At 52.2% G+C, this 15,033-nt stretch overlaps 1 protein-coding gene across 5 annotated transcripts in view; it reads right to left on the reverse strand.

The window, feature by feature from the left end:
* Nucleotides 1-1,019: 1,019 nt before the first annotated feature.
* The window catches only part of LOC117648081, a 29,554-nt gene continuing 15,540 nt past the window's right edge, over nt 1,020-15,033 (reverse strand). Inside the window, exons 4-13 of one of the 5 annotated variants that reach the window (XM_034390280.1) lie at nt 13,805-14,219; nt 13,531-13,727; nt 13,027-13,274; nt 9,020-9,167; nt 7,627-7,766; nt 6,356-6,559; nt 5,804-6,008; nt 4,089-4,191; nt 1,228-1,514; nt 1,020-1,157 (exon numbers count right to left, since the gene is read on the reverse strand). In XM_034390280.1, the coding sequence (XP_034246171.1) occupies nt 5,978-6,008; nt 6,356-6,559; nt 7,627-7,766; nt 9,020-9,167; nt 13,027-13,274; nt 13,531-13,727; nt 13,805-14,219 (1,383 nt within the window). In that variant the 3' untranslated portion in view covers nt 1,020-1,157; nt 1,228-1,514; nt 4,089-4,191; nt 5,804-5,977. Of the gene's footprint in view, nt 1,158-1,227; nt 4,192-5,794; nt 6,009-6,355; nt 6,560-7,626; nt 7,767-9,019; nt 9,168-13,026; nt 13,275-13,530; nt 13,728-13,804; nt 14,220-15,033 lie in introns of all 5 variants that reach the window. The other 4 variants (XM_034390281.1, XM_034390278.1, XM_034390284.1 and 1 more) reach the window with 4 other exon arrangements.

Genomic DNA, 15,033 nt, shown 5'->3' on the forward strand with positions numbered 1-15,033 from the left:
TGTAATATATGTACAATAGCCACTCAGAATGCGGAGGGACAGTATAAAAGTAGCTTCTTATTGAAGAACAGCAAGGTGACTCTGTGACATTTTCCCCCAAAAGTATATTTACAACCCTACGCCAAATTCACGAAAGAAGTGGGTTTGGGAGACAGTCATAAACCTGAAAAGAACATGGCACTTAAAAGAATACTTTTGCGTACATTAATTGACGGAGGACCTTCCATCAAGCCAACTGCCGAGGAAGATGATACGGTTTAGGACCAGAGAAACTACTGGCCCTTTCTTTATTTCCTTTTTCATCGCTCAAAACGGTTTCTGAACTTGCAGAAAGGCAGGGTGAGTACTCCATCTATTTTTAACACTTTTAAAAGCTTGCGTTTTTTCTAGCATTTTGCAATGCGTAGTAAAGTACAGGCAAAGAAACTAACCATAAGTATCTCTCTGAGTTTCGAAGAATAGAAAAATATAGGAAGACAAGGATCTCTTTACTATATCGTGTCTGAAGCAATTGATAACTGAAATTAGAGATCTGAATAAATCTACTAGATTTTAGGAGGATAAAAATTTCTGCGGCACTTTAGATAAGCAATAATTGTAACATTAAATAGGAAGTTCTTCCACCGACGAACGATATTCACAGTCTTGTCACACTTACGAAACGATATACATATTCTGTGTCCACTGAGCACTTTACACGGCAACTTACAGCAACTGGGAAAAACATGTCCCTTACATTTACACATTTTTGTAATCCAACCACAAAATGATTGTCTTCAGCAATACACACGGAATTGATTTCAAATTTGCAGCGGTACCGGATGCGTAGCGCCGTGTATTCTCTTTTCAATTGGAAGTCAATCTGAGGCGTTCTAAACCACTAGATGATTTCAGTCAGTTGACGCCAGAACCACTCCTAACACAGCCGTAGCGTGCTGTCAGTGAACAGTCCGCCGGTAGTAATTTAGTTGGTGACTTTCTTCTTCGGACTCCTCCGCTTGTCCGATCGAGACACCGACACGAAGTCCCCGAGGAAGCACACGAACCCGGCCAGCGCCTCCCATATTGACGGGGACTTCGGGGAGCCGTCGGGACCCTCTTCGGACGAGAGGAGCATCGTGGAGGCTGGCAGGGCCTCGGCTATTCCCATGGTGTTCCTGCAGGGACAGTCGGATTAATTCAAACTAACTAAGGTAGCTGCAATTCGTCCTGGTCCACGAAACTCACCTGGGCACGTAGAGGTCGGGGGACCGCGTCTCCGGGGGCCGGTACGACCGGATGCTTCTGATGCTGGGGTCGGGGCTGTTGACGCGCAGCTGGCCCGGGCACGTGGCCATGGACGTGGCCATGGACGGTGGCGTGTCTCCGAAGGACGGGCGAGGACTCGGTGCGAGGCCCAAGACTCCGCTGCACCCCCAGCCGCTGGCCGCGCTGGCCGCGCTGGCCCCCTCCACCATCCGGCAGCTCTCCATGGAAGGACGCCCGCTCCTTGAGCTGCTGGCTCGCGATCCTCTCTGCGGGAAGGGACTGCACTAAGGCCCGCAAGCCGCGGCGAGGGCGAGGCACGTTTGCTCCAGCGCACAGGATCACTCTTTTACTTTGTCCAAGCAAATTCAAAATTGAGCCTTTTTTTTTTGCAAAAAATAACCACAGTTTTGAGGCAACGCTTTGTGGTCTATAACCATTAAGGGTTGGCCACGGACACTGCTTTGTCAGTGCAAGATATCGATTGGATTTAATGAAACAGTTCAAAAAAGCAAATACAAATAAAAAATTGTCCCCGTTTAGTATATTCCAGTTCGCTAGAAAAGAACATGCCTTTACCTCGTTTTCCCACTTACATCTGGAGATGTTTCCATTGGCCAGACCACCGCCGTTACGTTCTGTTCAGTGGCACTTAGTTGGGAAACGGCCAATGTGACATTGCGGCGGCCACCTCGCCTTTTGGAAAACGTCTCGTGCAGATGATTTCAAAACCGAGTTTTTCTCGGAACATTCTAGCAGTTTTACAATATCTACAAGTGATTACACCTCGACACTTCACTTCGCTGCAAGTGACCATGGTGAGTGTGCAACAGCATCGAATTATATTTTGGGCTTTATTGGTTTTCAAGAAAACGCATTTTGTACGTGAAACGAATGTTACCTCGCTGCATCCAGCTGGCACGCAGCAACTTCACGTATATTTTCTGTAAAATTAACTGTTTGAAATGTTGGCTTTAATTTGTAAAATGTAGTTTTACATGCGGACAGTCGCGTTTTCATAATAAATTGAAATATTGTGCAAATTTTACGATCTCGTTGTCCCTGATTTCTAAATCGAACTGTATTAAAGACCGATGCTGTGGCACGACACTAGAAGCAATGTACAGACAGTATATGTATTTACAAGGATGAATAATCCTTTTACAAGCGGCAGCCAGACCAGAAGCAGTAAATGTTGAACACTAGTTAACTCATTAATTTGCATTATTCAAGTTGTCCGCAAAACAATCTTTTTTTAATTTAAAAAAGTTCCAACTTTTAACTTTTTTAGAGCGTAAAATATTACAAAACTTTAACCTGCAGTCTGATATGGCTCTCTAGGCACACGCATCACACATGCAAACCATGTTGAATACACTTTTCTACAATCCCCAGTAAAAGTCATCGTCAAACTGTGCTGAAGGTAGGCTCTAAATCCAAACGCTTATGCATTTGAATAGTCATGGAGCGCGCAGTCTAATCGGGTAATACCCCTCCGAATTATGACCAGTCGTTATGGGCACATTATGTTATGCAACAAGACACCACACCTCACGTTTTTCATTGCCTTTATGTTTACAGAGCAAAAAATAAGTTATGCCAGCCAGTTTGACGACATTTCTGGGGTATTTGGTTTATGTACATTGGACGACGAAGGAATGTGTATTTACCTGCATGATACACATTTCTTGGGAGAGACAGTTGATGAAATTATCTCATAAACAATCTTTACCGTGAAGTATATTAGTCAACATTTGAGTGAATAGTTTACCATTTCAAATACAAAAAAAGTCCAATATCAATGTATCTGAAAAGTTTACACATAAAAACAGCAATGTAAAATACTTAAATGAGAGAAACTGCAACTGTACAAACTGCACGTCACTCCTTTTCTTCTTTCAGAAAAAAAAAACAACAACATAAAAACAGGATACCATAGACGAGAGTAACAGAGTAACTTCTGTTGTTTCTAGCAGAAGAAAGATAACTTTACTGGTAGAGTCGTCTTACATGGAAGTTAGAGGCATGCAACCCGCGATACTCAATTAAAGAATCAACCTTGGAGGTTTACCGCTGGACTCAAATGAGATGTCAGATATGAAGAAGTCCCAAAAAAGGTTTTGCTTAGTAGCAGAAGAAGAAAAGAGTGCAGGGTCAGTTAGCATCAGAGTGCGCAAGGAGAAGGATAAACTTCTACTACTAAAAGACGTGCGCATAACGTCGCTGCATTGGGGTACACATGCTTTCAGTTCCATGCCATGCAGATAAAAAGAGGGAAATCATGCAGGTCAACGCTTCACAAGCTAAAAAAACAAGATCTTAGTTCTTAAACCATGATAAGGAGTTGAAGATTAGAGCAGTTTCATTCAGAAATTTATTTCAAACGCGTTTTAAATCCGTCAGGTGTGACTTTGTCGAAACACCTCGTATATGGCAGAAATGCTTTGCTTCGATCGCACTGTTGGGTTAACACTTTCTCCGCAATGAAGTTTCTCGAAACGTTGCTGGCAATGGCAAAGCTGTTTACACCCAAGCCGACGGACACGCAATAATAAAGCAGAAGCATTCTAGCACTTCCAAGAATCCAGTCTAGCGGCGCCCTTGCGCATTCAAAGGCAGCCTGCGATCGCACGAAAGGAATCAAGTTATGAGACGAATTTATGGAATAGACTAAACAGGCCGTGGACCTACCCGGTCACTCCAAAAAATTTTGAGTACAGGATGTCGTATTTACATTTGGAATAAACTGATGCGCTTTGTGTGAATTTGTTCTACACTTTGTTGATTGAAATAGAAGGTTTGACCGGGCAGTTCACACCTTGCCTGGTTAGGTTATGTCGTACCGTGACGTCCCCTGGGACTGTTCAGGACCTGAGAGTCCGCGAAGTGCTGCCGCCGTTTCCCCTGATCCTCCTCTGTATCAGACTGTTCGGTGATGTCTGGTCGCTACACAAACAGTAAGTCGTCAGGAAGTGGATGTGGGTGGAGTGCACTACAACGTCCCACCCAGCCAAGCAAGACCATCAAGCCAAAGTCTTCAGATAGAAACACTGCTGGACTTGACGAAGCATAGTTAAAGGCAAGCTCGGCCACAATAATGACTGCAGTACACATGTAAGCTTTTCTGGTAGAGCCTCCAATGAAAACTTGTTCGTGCCAAACAAAAGCTGCAGCATGACACAATGACAAGTATGGCAAGGGTCCATGGTGAAGTTAGATCAGCATTAAAGTCAACAACATTACTGAACGTTATTTTTTGATCAGAGTACTGCCATCTGAGGGTTTAACATTGAACAAGTTAAATGAAAGGCGAGAATAACTTGGCCAGGTGCATCGGACTCAGCGGTGCAGTCGAGTGCGAATCGGGGCATGCAGATCCTGGAGGCCATGAGAGGGAGAAAGTTTGTTGGGTATGAACTCGATTGATCACAGTGACTAGAACGAAAAGACGGACAGTTGAAGACAACTGCCTCCCTACGCGTTGTCCGTAACGTCCATTTGTTTACTTTCCATCTCATCGGGAAACTCCCCTTGCGTACCAAAGAGCCGAAAGTTAAACAAGACGTCCAAAGTACACAAGACTCTGAATTTGGATTTCCCCTTTTTGTTAGTTTTGAATGAGCTTCCAGCGTTCATGGCATAAAAAAAGACGGATTTGTGCCAAGTTCTCCGTTTTCTTGCTGACCACATTTTCATCCCGTCACTGTCATGATAAACTAATCGGCAGGTCATGAACTCAGCATTAGCTTTAGTAAGCCAGGTCGGTTTCCCTTTCCTAAGCAGGCACTGACAGAAACAGAAGACAGAAGGAAGAAGGAAGTGAAAAAGTATTTCAGAACGGCCTCCCAGTGAAAATGACCGACCGAGAATGCTGTCATTGCTGTGTTCGGGCTACGGAGTGCCACGCAATAGGTTCCCGCCATTTTGAAGTTATTTTCTCCTCGGGCAAAACAAGAGCTTAGACAACATCCCAGCCGGCTATTTCTCACTGGGCCTGCCGGGCTGCCCCACGCCGGAAGCCACCGTCGCAGCAAGCCAGTTGTTCCCAGGAGGGCTGTTCCAAACTTGGTGGCAAGAAAGACACGCTCATCTCGACATGAGCCCCTTCATTCCGACAAAGTTACCCAAACAAACTGGACACTGCGTAATCTGAGAGGTTCGGCGTGCCTTCCGGCGGGGGGTGGCCAAAATGGGGTATTCGCTGCTGGAAAGAGAAAGAGGAATAGCAGTAAGAGAGCTACACACTATAAAGACGGAAGAGTTTCGCTATATTGGGACGGTTCTAGGTGATTTGAAAAAGAAAAACAATAAAAATTTTCTTTTTTTGGCGGCCTTTCAGCTGCCGAAAATAATTTTTAAAAACACCAACAAAAAACAAAACACGATGCATTGTAGCACAATTCAACTGACATCATCGAAAACAAGTCCCCTTTTCCTCTGTTCCACTCAAAAAATCTTGGCCGAAGAGACAAAAAAAATGAACAAAAGGTGCAACGGCAGCAGAAAACTCGAGTTGGACGAAAGTCTGTCGAATGAAGTGAGGCAATACCTGGCCTACCTTGTGCCTCCCCTCGCTGTGGGTGGAGTCGTTGGAACGACGATGCTGGTGGTGGTTGCGTCCCGACGCCCCGGGCGACCTGTGCGGACTGCCCCCGAGGCTGTGCCTGCCTCCTGACCCGCCCCCAAGGGGCCCCCCAAGGGGCACCTGCCCCCAGGAGGCGGGCGCTAGATCTCAGGCGTACTCCGTGTCCGTCGACAGAGACCTGGGGGACGAACAGGCACTGCACCGCCAGCCAAACAGACATGACTCAAAGGAAAGTCAATCAGGTCGACCACAGTGGGCCAAAAGACCGGTGGAGGCGGCCAAAACTCAAAATGCGTTTCGAGCTCTGGACTCGCTAAACGGGACTCGAACCGACCGCGTGACCCCACCAATGGATTCTCGTTCGGAGAGCAATCCATTGGTGGGGTCCGTTCGAGTCTCATTTAGCGACTGCGGAGCTCAAAACGTATCCGGGACTTTTACCACCTCCACCGGTCCTCTGGCCCACTGCGGACGTCAGTTCGGTGTTGTGCTCTGCACTGCTCTGCACTGCTCTGCACTGCTCACCGGTCCCCGAGGGAGTAGGCCCGCTCGTCGCAGTACGGCCCCTCGCCGTCCTCGTCGTCCTCCAGGTCGCGCTCCCTGCCGTCCGGGGTGGCTCCGTCGTCGCTGTAGGTGCCCCGGGAGTGCGCGTACGCGATGGACTTCTGGTAGCTGAACAGCTGCCGCTCCAGGGAGTAGTTCTCCGCCTGCAGCGCCACGATCTCCCGCCTGCAAGTCGGGGTGAGGAAACTATGTTGTTCTGGTTCAACTGTCACCGGGTTGGCTAAAATTTAAATTTTAAATCTCAATTTTTAAAATTTGAAATTTAAATTTAAAATTTCATTTTTAAAATTTGAAATTTAAATTTACAATTTCAATTTTTAAAATTTGAAATTTATATTTAATTTTAATTTTTTTAAAAAAGCTGCCATCTGCCGCGCCTACGGTGCGCTTAAGCGTTCAAACCGGCTGAGAGGAGTTTGTAACCAAACCTGAAAGCCCCGAATCCCGATCAAAAGAACAACTCAAACACAAAATGAAACCACTGGCGTGTGTACCGACAGCAAGCAGCGACCGCGCCGGCTGGAGCCTGGGATGTTGGACCAGTGCTGAACCTGCCCGACACACGAGTCTCCACACAGCGCGGCCCGCACAGCGCAGCACAGCGCAGCACTCGCCGGAAACGGCAACTTTGGCGCCAAAACTCCGTTCCATACTAGAGCGGTTGTTTAATTCACCAGCAGGGCGGGACTTCATTAACGACAGCCTTGACAGAATGTGGATGGAGAGAGAGAGAGAGAGAGGGAGAGAGAGAGAGAGAGAGAGAGAGAGAGAGAGAGAGGGGGGGGCAGAGAGAGAGCAGCCTGCATGTACGACTGCGTCTCCGTGTGAGTGTGATACATTGTGAATGTGGGCGTCCAACTCTGTCCGTGCGTGGGAGTGAGAGAGTGTCTGTGTGTTAGTACATGCGTGTTGGCGTGTGGATGGGACGAAGGCACTCGCTTGACTGAAATGGAATAATGACACATGAACGCCCCCGAGCGTCGCGCAGGCTGCGCGCCGGCGCTCCGCCGGCGGGGGCGGCCAGTGGAGTCTGGCTTCCCGCCGGAGATCCGGAGAGACGCTAGTTACTCGCATTGGAGCGATCTGCCTCGGGACAACCTGCACTGCCACGGACCACGCTGTCCCGAACGCTTCCAAGCGGTTTCAAAAAAGCGGGAGACCCAGCCGGGGATCGAACGCGGCCCTTTGAAGCAGCTTGCTGGGTCGCAGTGCGCTCGCCTACCGTGACGTACCTCATCTGGATGTTGTGCACGCGGCTCACGTCGTCGTACTTGTGGTACGTGGCCTGGAACAGCATGTGGCTCTCCTCCCACTCCACCTGGACGCGGAGCTGGCCCTTCTCGGCCAGGTACTCGCAGCCGGGGTCCCGAAGCTGCGGCACAAACACCCAGTCAGCGGGACTCGAGCCGAACGTGTGACCCCACCAATGGATTGCTCTCCGAACGAGGAATCCATTGGTGGGGTCACACGATCGGTTCGAGTCCCATTTAGCGACTCTGGAGCTCAAAACGCGTCCAGAGTTTCGGTCTTCGGGCTTAACGCCTGCGGACGCGAGGCTAGGCCAGCCCGCCAGCCACGCGTGTCCACCGTGTTGCCTATCGCGTTCCTCGCAGGCGCTCCAGCAGCCCAACTCTCACACTGTAACTTTGTCACTCAGCGATGACGTCACCCGTAAAGGTGTCCCGCGGCATCGCCCGCTTCAAGTCTCGCTCAAAGCAGAGAGAGAACGAAGTGAAAAAGAAGGCCAAACGCGCCGCTGAACAGGCAGAGATCTGCGAGGCGGCGAAGGGCAGTGGCGGGCAGGCGGCCTTGGCGCCTACGCTGTTGCTCCACTGACACACCGCTACACTGTTACACCGCTACACTGTCACACGGCAAACTAATTTAGCCGGCGGCGCTGCGGCCTTGCGATAAGCTTGCCGAGCTTGCCACTCCGCTGACAACGCGCATTAATTTAAGTTTTAATTGGGGGAAAGGTGCGCGTGGTTTGAGGGAAGGGAGGAGGGGGGGGGTGTTGTCATCTTCTTTTTCCGCCGTGTCCCTGGCGGCGGGCCGCGGCAGTCCACTGGTAACGCGCGAGCGTCGTTTTCGCGGGGCATTTTTGCCGGGCCGTCGCGCTGGACCCTCGGCCGGGGCAGACCGGAGACGCGCTTAGCAGCGTGCTTGTAGACGCGGCCCGGGATATTCGGGATTTTCGCCGGATTTGCGAGCATAATTTGAGCGCGCGGTCGAGGGATTGGATTTCCATATTGCAGATATGGAGATGGGTCAGGTTTCGGGGCAAAAGTTTGTTATTCATCGAGATGAGGCGGGGTCATTGTTTGCACCGAGGAAGAGGGGGAAAGGACACGGCTACTTGATGGCGTGCGCGGCGATGCAGAAGCTGTGTCCTTCACACCCAAAAACGCTTTTTCAAAAATTTTTCGACAGTTTTTTGAAATTTTAAAGAAATTTGTTCTGATGTCCCAGATTTTTTTTACGGTAAGTCAAAGCAATTTATTTAAGTCAACAAAACACTGCCAATATTTAAAATAAATAAAAAATAGTTAGAAAAAAAAGTGAAGAGGTCGTAACGAAAAGTTGACTTGTTGCTTGTCAGCCTTTTTTTTTTTGCAGTGGACGTACCGCCTTGACGGTGAGGTCGGTCTCCATGATGATGCCCTCGTCGCTGGGCTCCTGCTGGTAGTAGTGGCTGAAGGGCGCCCCGGGCAGCACGCACGTCTCCACGTGGCCCTTGTTGTAGCGCAGCAGGTAGGCGGTCCAGCACACGTACCTGTCCAGCGTCACGAGAAAAAAAATTAATACTAATAAATAAAAATAACAATTCAAATTATCCATTTTTGAAAAGAAATGAATCTTGCGCTAAAGTGCACTTGAAGAGGTTAGGTTAGAAATAAGCAGCTTTTCGTGGAACACACGAGTCAACCTTGTCGCCTCAGCCAGTGACAATATTTGTAACTACATGGTCCACACAGCCCAAAACAGTTGTGGCAACAAACTATTGGGATGCCTGGTGTGTTTCCGCTTAGCCCCCGGGCAATCAAAGGCTGCCTCCCCTTCCTCCTCTTTCTCAATTCCCGCCTCCGTCTGACTTATTTTCTGGCACAGCGGGTTCCACCGATGAAAAATGGCAGTCGCGTACGGCCCGTCATTTCGCTTGGAAAGCCTTTTCCTGGAGCCGAGCCACGCCGAGCCACGCCGAGCCACGCCGAGCCACGCGGCCTCGCTCCAGCCAGCCTGCGTCGTTCCAGCCGGTTCCAGCCTCACTCCATGGTCGTTCCAGCCTCACTCCATGGTCGTTCCAGCCTCACTCCATGGTCGTTCCAGCCGGTTCCAGCCTCACTCCATGGTCGTTCCAGCCTCACTCCATGGTCGTTCCAGCCTCACTCCATGGTCGTTCCAGCCTCACTCCATGGTCGTTCCAGCCTCACTCCATGGTCGTTCCAGCCTCACTCCATGGTCGTTCCAGCCTCACTCCATGGTCGTTCCAGCCTCACTCCATGGTCGTTCCAGCCTCACTCCATGGTCGTTCCAGCCTCACTCCATGGTCGTTCCAGCCTCACTCCATGGTCGTTCCAGCCTCACTCCATGGTCGTTCCAGCCGGTTCCAGCCTCGTTGCTGCAGCCGCAGAATGTCACAGAGGCCACGTTCTATTCCTGTGGGATGCGCGAGTCCGCATTTAGATGCACCTTCCCCTTCCAGTGTGCCGGCCGCCACGCGACGCCAGCTCGACTGCCCGTGGACACTGTAAACACGCTGGAGGCTCGTTGACGTGCTCGTTGACGGGGTGGCGCCTGGAGGTTCGGAGTCCTGTCTGGGTTGTGGACGTGGACATGTGGCCCTTGTACCCCCGCCGGCCCTGCCGCAGGACGAGGCCAAGGTCACCCCCAAGGCCGCGAAGGACCTCAGCCAGCGAGTCACTTCGCCTCTTGAAAGGTGATGAGGCCATTGTCCAGTCGAGACGACCCCGCCAAGCAAAAGAACACCGGAAAAAAATGGACCACAGAGCTTGTGGGACTTTGAAATATCTGGACCTCATACTCTGCCCCTAGCTGCTACTCCGGTTGCAGGGCTCTCAGCGTCTGCTTCATACATCTTCCTCCTCAACCCGCTCTCTCTGCGCCACGCTCTGCGCCACGCTCTGCGCCTCGCTCTGCGCACTCCGAGCGCTCCTGCACTGTACGCTCGGTGAGTGGCGCATAAGCCAATTAAAATCTTGCGGTGCTTTCAAAATATGGCGAAGCATCAGGCTTGCCGGCCGCCGTCCCCCGGGAAAACCTCGCACGCACGCGCCAACACCACACGGCCTCCCACTCACGGCACAACATCAAACCGTAAAAAACAACCACGCTGCATGCGCAATTTCGTGACAAATCTAACTCATCTCCAAGCGTAAATTGTTAATAAGAATCCCCCAATAAATACTTTTTAAAAAACTTTTAAAAAAATCTCTTGTTGGTGCTGCTGGCTTTCACCACACGGGCCGGCTTGACCTTCGCGTCGTCGCGGTGCTGACCTGCCTCAGCCCTTCCCGACCTTTTGCCAATCCATTTGCGTTCCCATTAAACAAGAACTAAAACAACAACAACGACGACACAAATGCCAGGGGGCAGGGCACTGGGCAATCATACATGTAGTACACGTTGTTGGCTGGCATGTCTCCCTCTCCATCTCATTTCCCCTCCCTCCACCCCCCTCTCTCTCTTTCTCTCTCTCTCTCACGGACTAAATAATTGATGAGAGAAAATAATAATGAAGCAAGGTCCAAGCGAGGGAGGGCAGTGAAAATGAACGCCCTGACAGTGTAGGTCACACGGGCCCGGCGTTCAATTCATTTCCGAACGCCGTGTTCGTTCAAGGCGTCTTTTGTCTCCGGACCCATTCGGTCTACAACCCCTCCCCCTCCCCTCCCCTCCCCCTTCCCCCGCGGCACCCACTCGCCGAACGGAAAGTCGAGTGCGGGATGATGTGTGTGTGTGTGGGGGGGGGGGCGTGAGAGGGCCAGGCTGGCAGAGGGACTTGAGGGCAGCTTACATGTGGGGTCACCCGGAATTCCCTGGGAGGGGGGCACGGGGGGTTATTTACGCAGCAGCCATGCGGCGATGACCAACTCACTAGCGCCCGGTCGACTGGCCAGCTTATATAACTCGAGCTGACTCCCCCCCCCCCACAATCCGCGCGCACATGCGGCGCAACTTGGAAGCGGCACTCCAATGGCCGCTTTGTTTACGACCTCTCTCTCTCTTTTGCCGCTCGTTACGATAAGCCCGCTTCACGGCTGCAGCGTGCATCGGCTGTCTCTCTCTCGCAATCGCCTCGCTTCATTTGAATAGTCCGGGGTTTGTCTCCGTGCTTCGCCGTCCGTACCGCGTCCCGCGTCCATCGGCCGGGGAGCGGAATTTCAGCGTGGAAAGGCATCCGTCGCGGCCTGTTGACACGGCCCGGCCCCACACTGACACGCTTCACGCACACACACACACGCACACACACACACACACACACACACACACACACACACACACACACACACACACGTCGTACTGAAAAACGTCGTCACCATCCAGCATGCCAGGCTGCTGGTGGATTACCGGGGGAGGGGTGGGAATGGCGCCAACATTTCGAATGTAATTGCTTTGCCTTGAGTACGGACGCGCGAATAATTCATAACATTTTTTTTCCTCTCTTAAAAAAATGTAAAGCGAGAGTAGCGTCAGCCAAATGGACACAAATAAGTCCAAAGCATCACCAGACCAAAAGAGCAGCACTGCGGGCGGTTTTCTTCCGTCTTTCTCTTTTTTAGCAGATGATACCTTCACACTTGAAACACACTTAAAACTACTATACACATGAAGGTGTCAGCGTGCTTTTACTCTCGAGTGCAGAAACCAAGCGCGTATCCTAACAATATAATAGGGGCTGGCTGCCGGGGCGGGCTGGTGTGTCTGGCCGGCTGGCGGTGAGGCGCAGCCTGCGCGGAATTCGACAATCCCTCCGCGGTACAGCGCCAGCGGCACCGGGCGTCAACAATGGTACATTGACAATCCCTCCCCGCCTGACACGGCGCGGAATATCGCGCAACAATGCCACATGCCATAGCTCGGCATGGCTACCAACACCGGCTAGCTTGCTCGGGCCTGTGTATTCAATTGGTCTTGTTTCATACACAATTTTAAATACTATCTTTGGATTGAGCTTGCATACTACCCCCTATAAGAAAACCAGACGAGTATCATCTGCTTTCATTAACGTTCGTTGAATGAGATTTTTTTTGCCCCTCTTTGAAAAAATAAATTCATTCATTGTACCGCGGTGCCCACGCACCGTCATTCATTCAGTCATTCAGCGTTTCCTTTCAGGTCGGAATGTAGATTTTTCTCGGCGGGCCCCTGCCCTGCCCTGCGGCCTGCCTTGCATGAATATGTGAGCCGGTCGGCCTTGGACCGCCGCGCCGCACGCAGCGCGCCCACACCGCGTCCACTGTCGGCCCTCGCGGCCAACGACGCACTTGGGGAACCAAATTACAGACAGGGTGATAATCCCTCGAAACTTCATCAAGCGCCACGAATTGTGTTCGTTAACGCCACGTGTGCGCGGGGGGAGGGGGAGGGGGAGAGAGAGAGTATGCACTGACCTGAGGTGGTTCCTGGGCACGTGCTGCACGTCCTTGTACACCATGTGCAGGCGCACGGTGTCCGAGTGGCAGTCCGACTTGAGCGACCAGGCCTGCTTCTCTCGGTCGTAGCACTGCGCTGTGACGGGCATGGCCACCCGGCGACCCATCGTGTCGTCCATGGCGCCCGGCGCCAGCCCCATGGACGTCACGGCCACCTCGCTCATCGTGTTGGCCAGCATCATCTCCAGGTGCACCCGGATCACGCCCTGCAACGCCACGGTGAGCCACGTCAGCCGGAAGGCCGGTGGAGGCGGCCAAAATCCCGGACGCGTTTTGAGCTCCAGAGTCGCTGAATGGGCCTCGAACCGAACGTGTGACCCCACCAATGGATTGCTCTCAGGACGAGGAGTCCATTGGTGGGGTCACACGTTCGGTTCGAGTCCTGCTCAGCGACTCTGGAGCTCAAAACGCGTCTAGAGTTTCGGCCGGCGGCGCCGGTGTTCTGGCCCACTGGCAGCCCACCTTGTGCATGACGTCCGAGATGCGGGTGCGCGGGTGCCAGCCCGACGCCCGGCCCTCGGTGTCCGAGACGGTCTGCAGTGTGCCGGACTCGACGCGGCGGTCGCCGTCGCCCAGCGTCACGGCGTAGCGGACGCGGCAGGCGTGGTCGAAGCCCGTCAGCCTGTTGATGTACACGGCCATCCGGCCCTCGCTGCCGCCTGCAACAACGCACGCCGGACTGTAGAGCTGCACTGTAAAATGTTTTTCGGTTTGAACGGGGTGTCCGGCCACTCACTCTCCTTGGCCAGCGGCACGATGCTGAGGTTCCAGTCGAAGCCGCCGAAGGTGAAGTACGACGTCTCCAGCTTGCTGCCGGCCGGCGCGGTGGGCGTCTTGGCGGGCGTGCCGTTGGCGCCGTTGGTGGGCGTCTGCAGCGCTTGCAGTGGCGCGGGGCTGCCGGTGTGGTGGCCGTGTCGCGAGCCGCCGTGGGCGTGCAGGCCGCCGCCGTAGTGGTGGGTGGCCACGGCCGCCACGCCGCCGAAGATGTTGGTGGGCACGCGGATGTCGGCGTTGTACACGGTGCGCACGTGCCCGATGGACAGCTCCAGCTGGAACTCGCCGTTCGTGTCCGTGAAGTTGCGCGCGTACAGGTCGCTAACCGGGATGTAGTTCTTGTTGCCCTGCGCCGGCGCCGCCATCGTGAACTTGACCTGCGGGCACACACAGAACATTTTTTTTTTAAATATTCAGTCGTCTTCTCCTAAAGATAATTCTTAAATTTCCCTTTTTAAAAAAAAACAAAAAAACTTCTGTTTTCTCCTGAAATTTTTTAAAGTCACTTTTAAAAATTTGTTGAAGTCTCTTTTGAAATTTTAAAAAGTCTCTTTATTTTTTTTAAGTCCCTTGAAAGTTTTAATTTTTTTTTAAATTTTTTCAATTTTTTTAAACTTTTTGCCTTCTAACTAAAGTGCGAACCTACAGCACGTCGCCGGCACTCCAGCGCGACTTTGTCCAGCAGCCCTCGCATAGCAACGACACACAGCCGCTCCAGTCGTCCAGACTGCTGACAACTGCTGCTGTGGAACACCGTGAGGGCCGCCCGACCGGGCGCAGGGGGTGGGGTGGGGTGGGGGTGCCTCCAGCGCCGGTTTCGGGTCTGAAATTGACACTATTCGTGGATAGGTCCTCTCTCTCCCACCTCCGGCATTACCGGGCTTAGCGCTGTCCTCCTAACCTCCCTTAACAGCCGACAGAGGCGGGCTGTCGTAAAGGTCCTAATGACGCACCAACTAGCAGCCCCCCCCCCCTTTCCCCCGGTCCCTCTGGACCCGAGAGGACCGCCCCGTCCGGGGTGTACGATTGTCCCGATCGCTGGAATGACCTATCGCCATACCTGTGGAGCGGAGCACAGCTTGTGCCGCCCCCTCCCCCCTGGGGACGCTTCTCTCCAAGTTGCACGTCACAGCCTCAGGGCTCGGCATCAGGGCTCGGCATCAGGGCTCGGCCTCAGGCCACCGGACCAGA

This window comes from Thrips palmi, unplaced genomic scaffold (assembly GCF_012932325.1).
Source record: "Thrips palmi isolate BJ-2018 unplaced genomic scaffold, TpBJ-2018v1 HiC_scaffold_3, whole genome shotgun sequence".
NCBI classification, from domain to species: domain Eukaryota; kingdom Metazoa; phylum Arthropoda; class Insecta; order Thysanoptera; family Thripidae; genus Thrips; species Thrips palmi.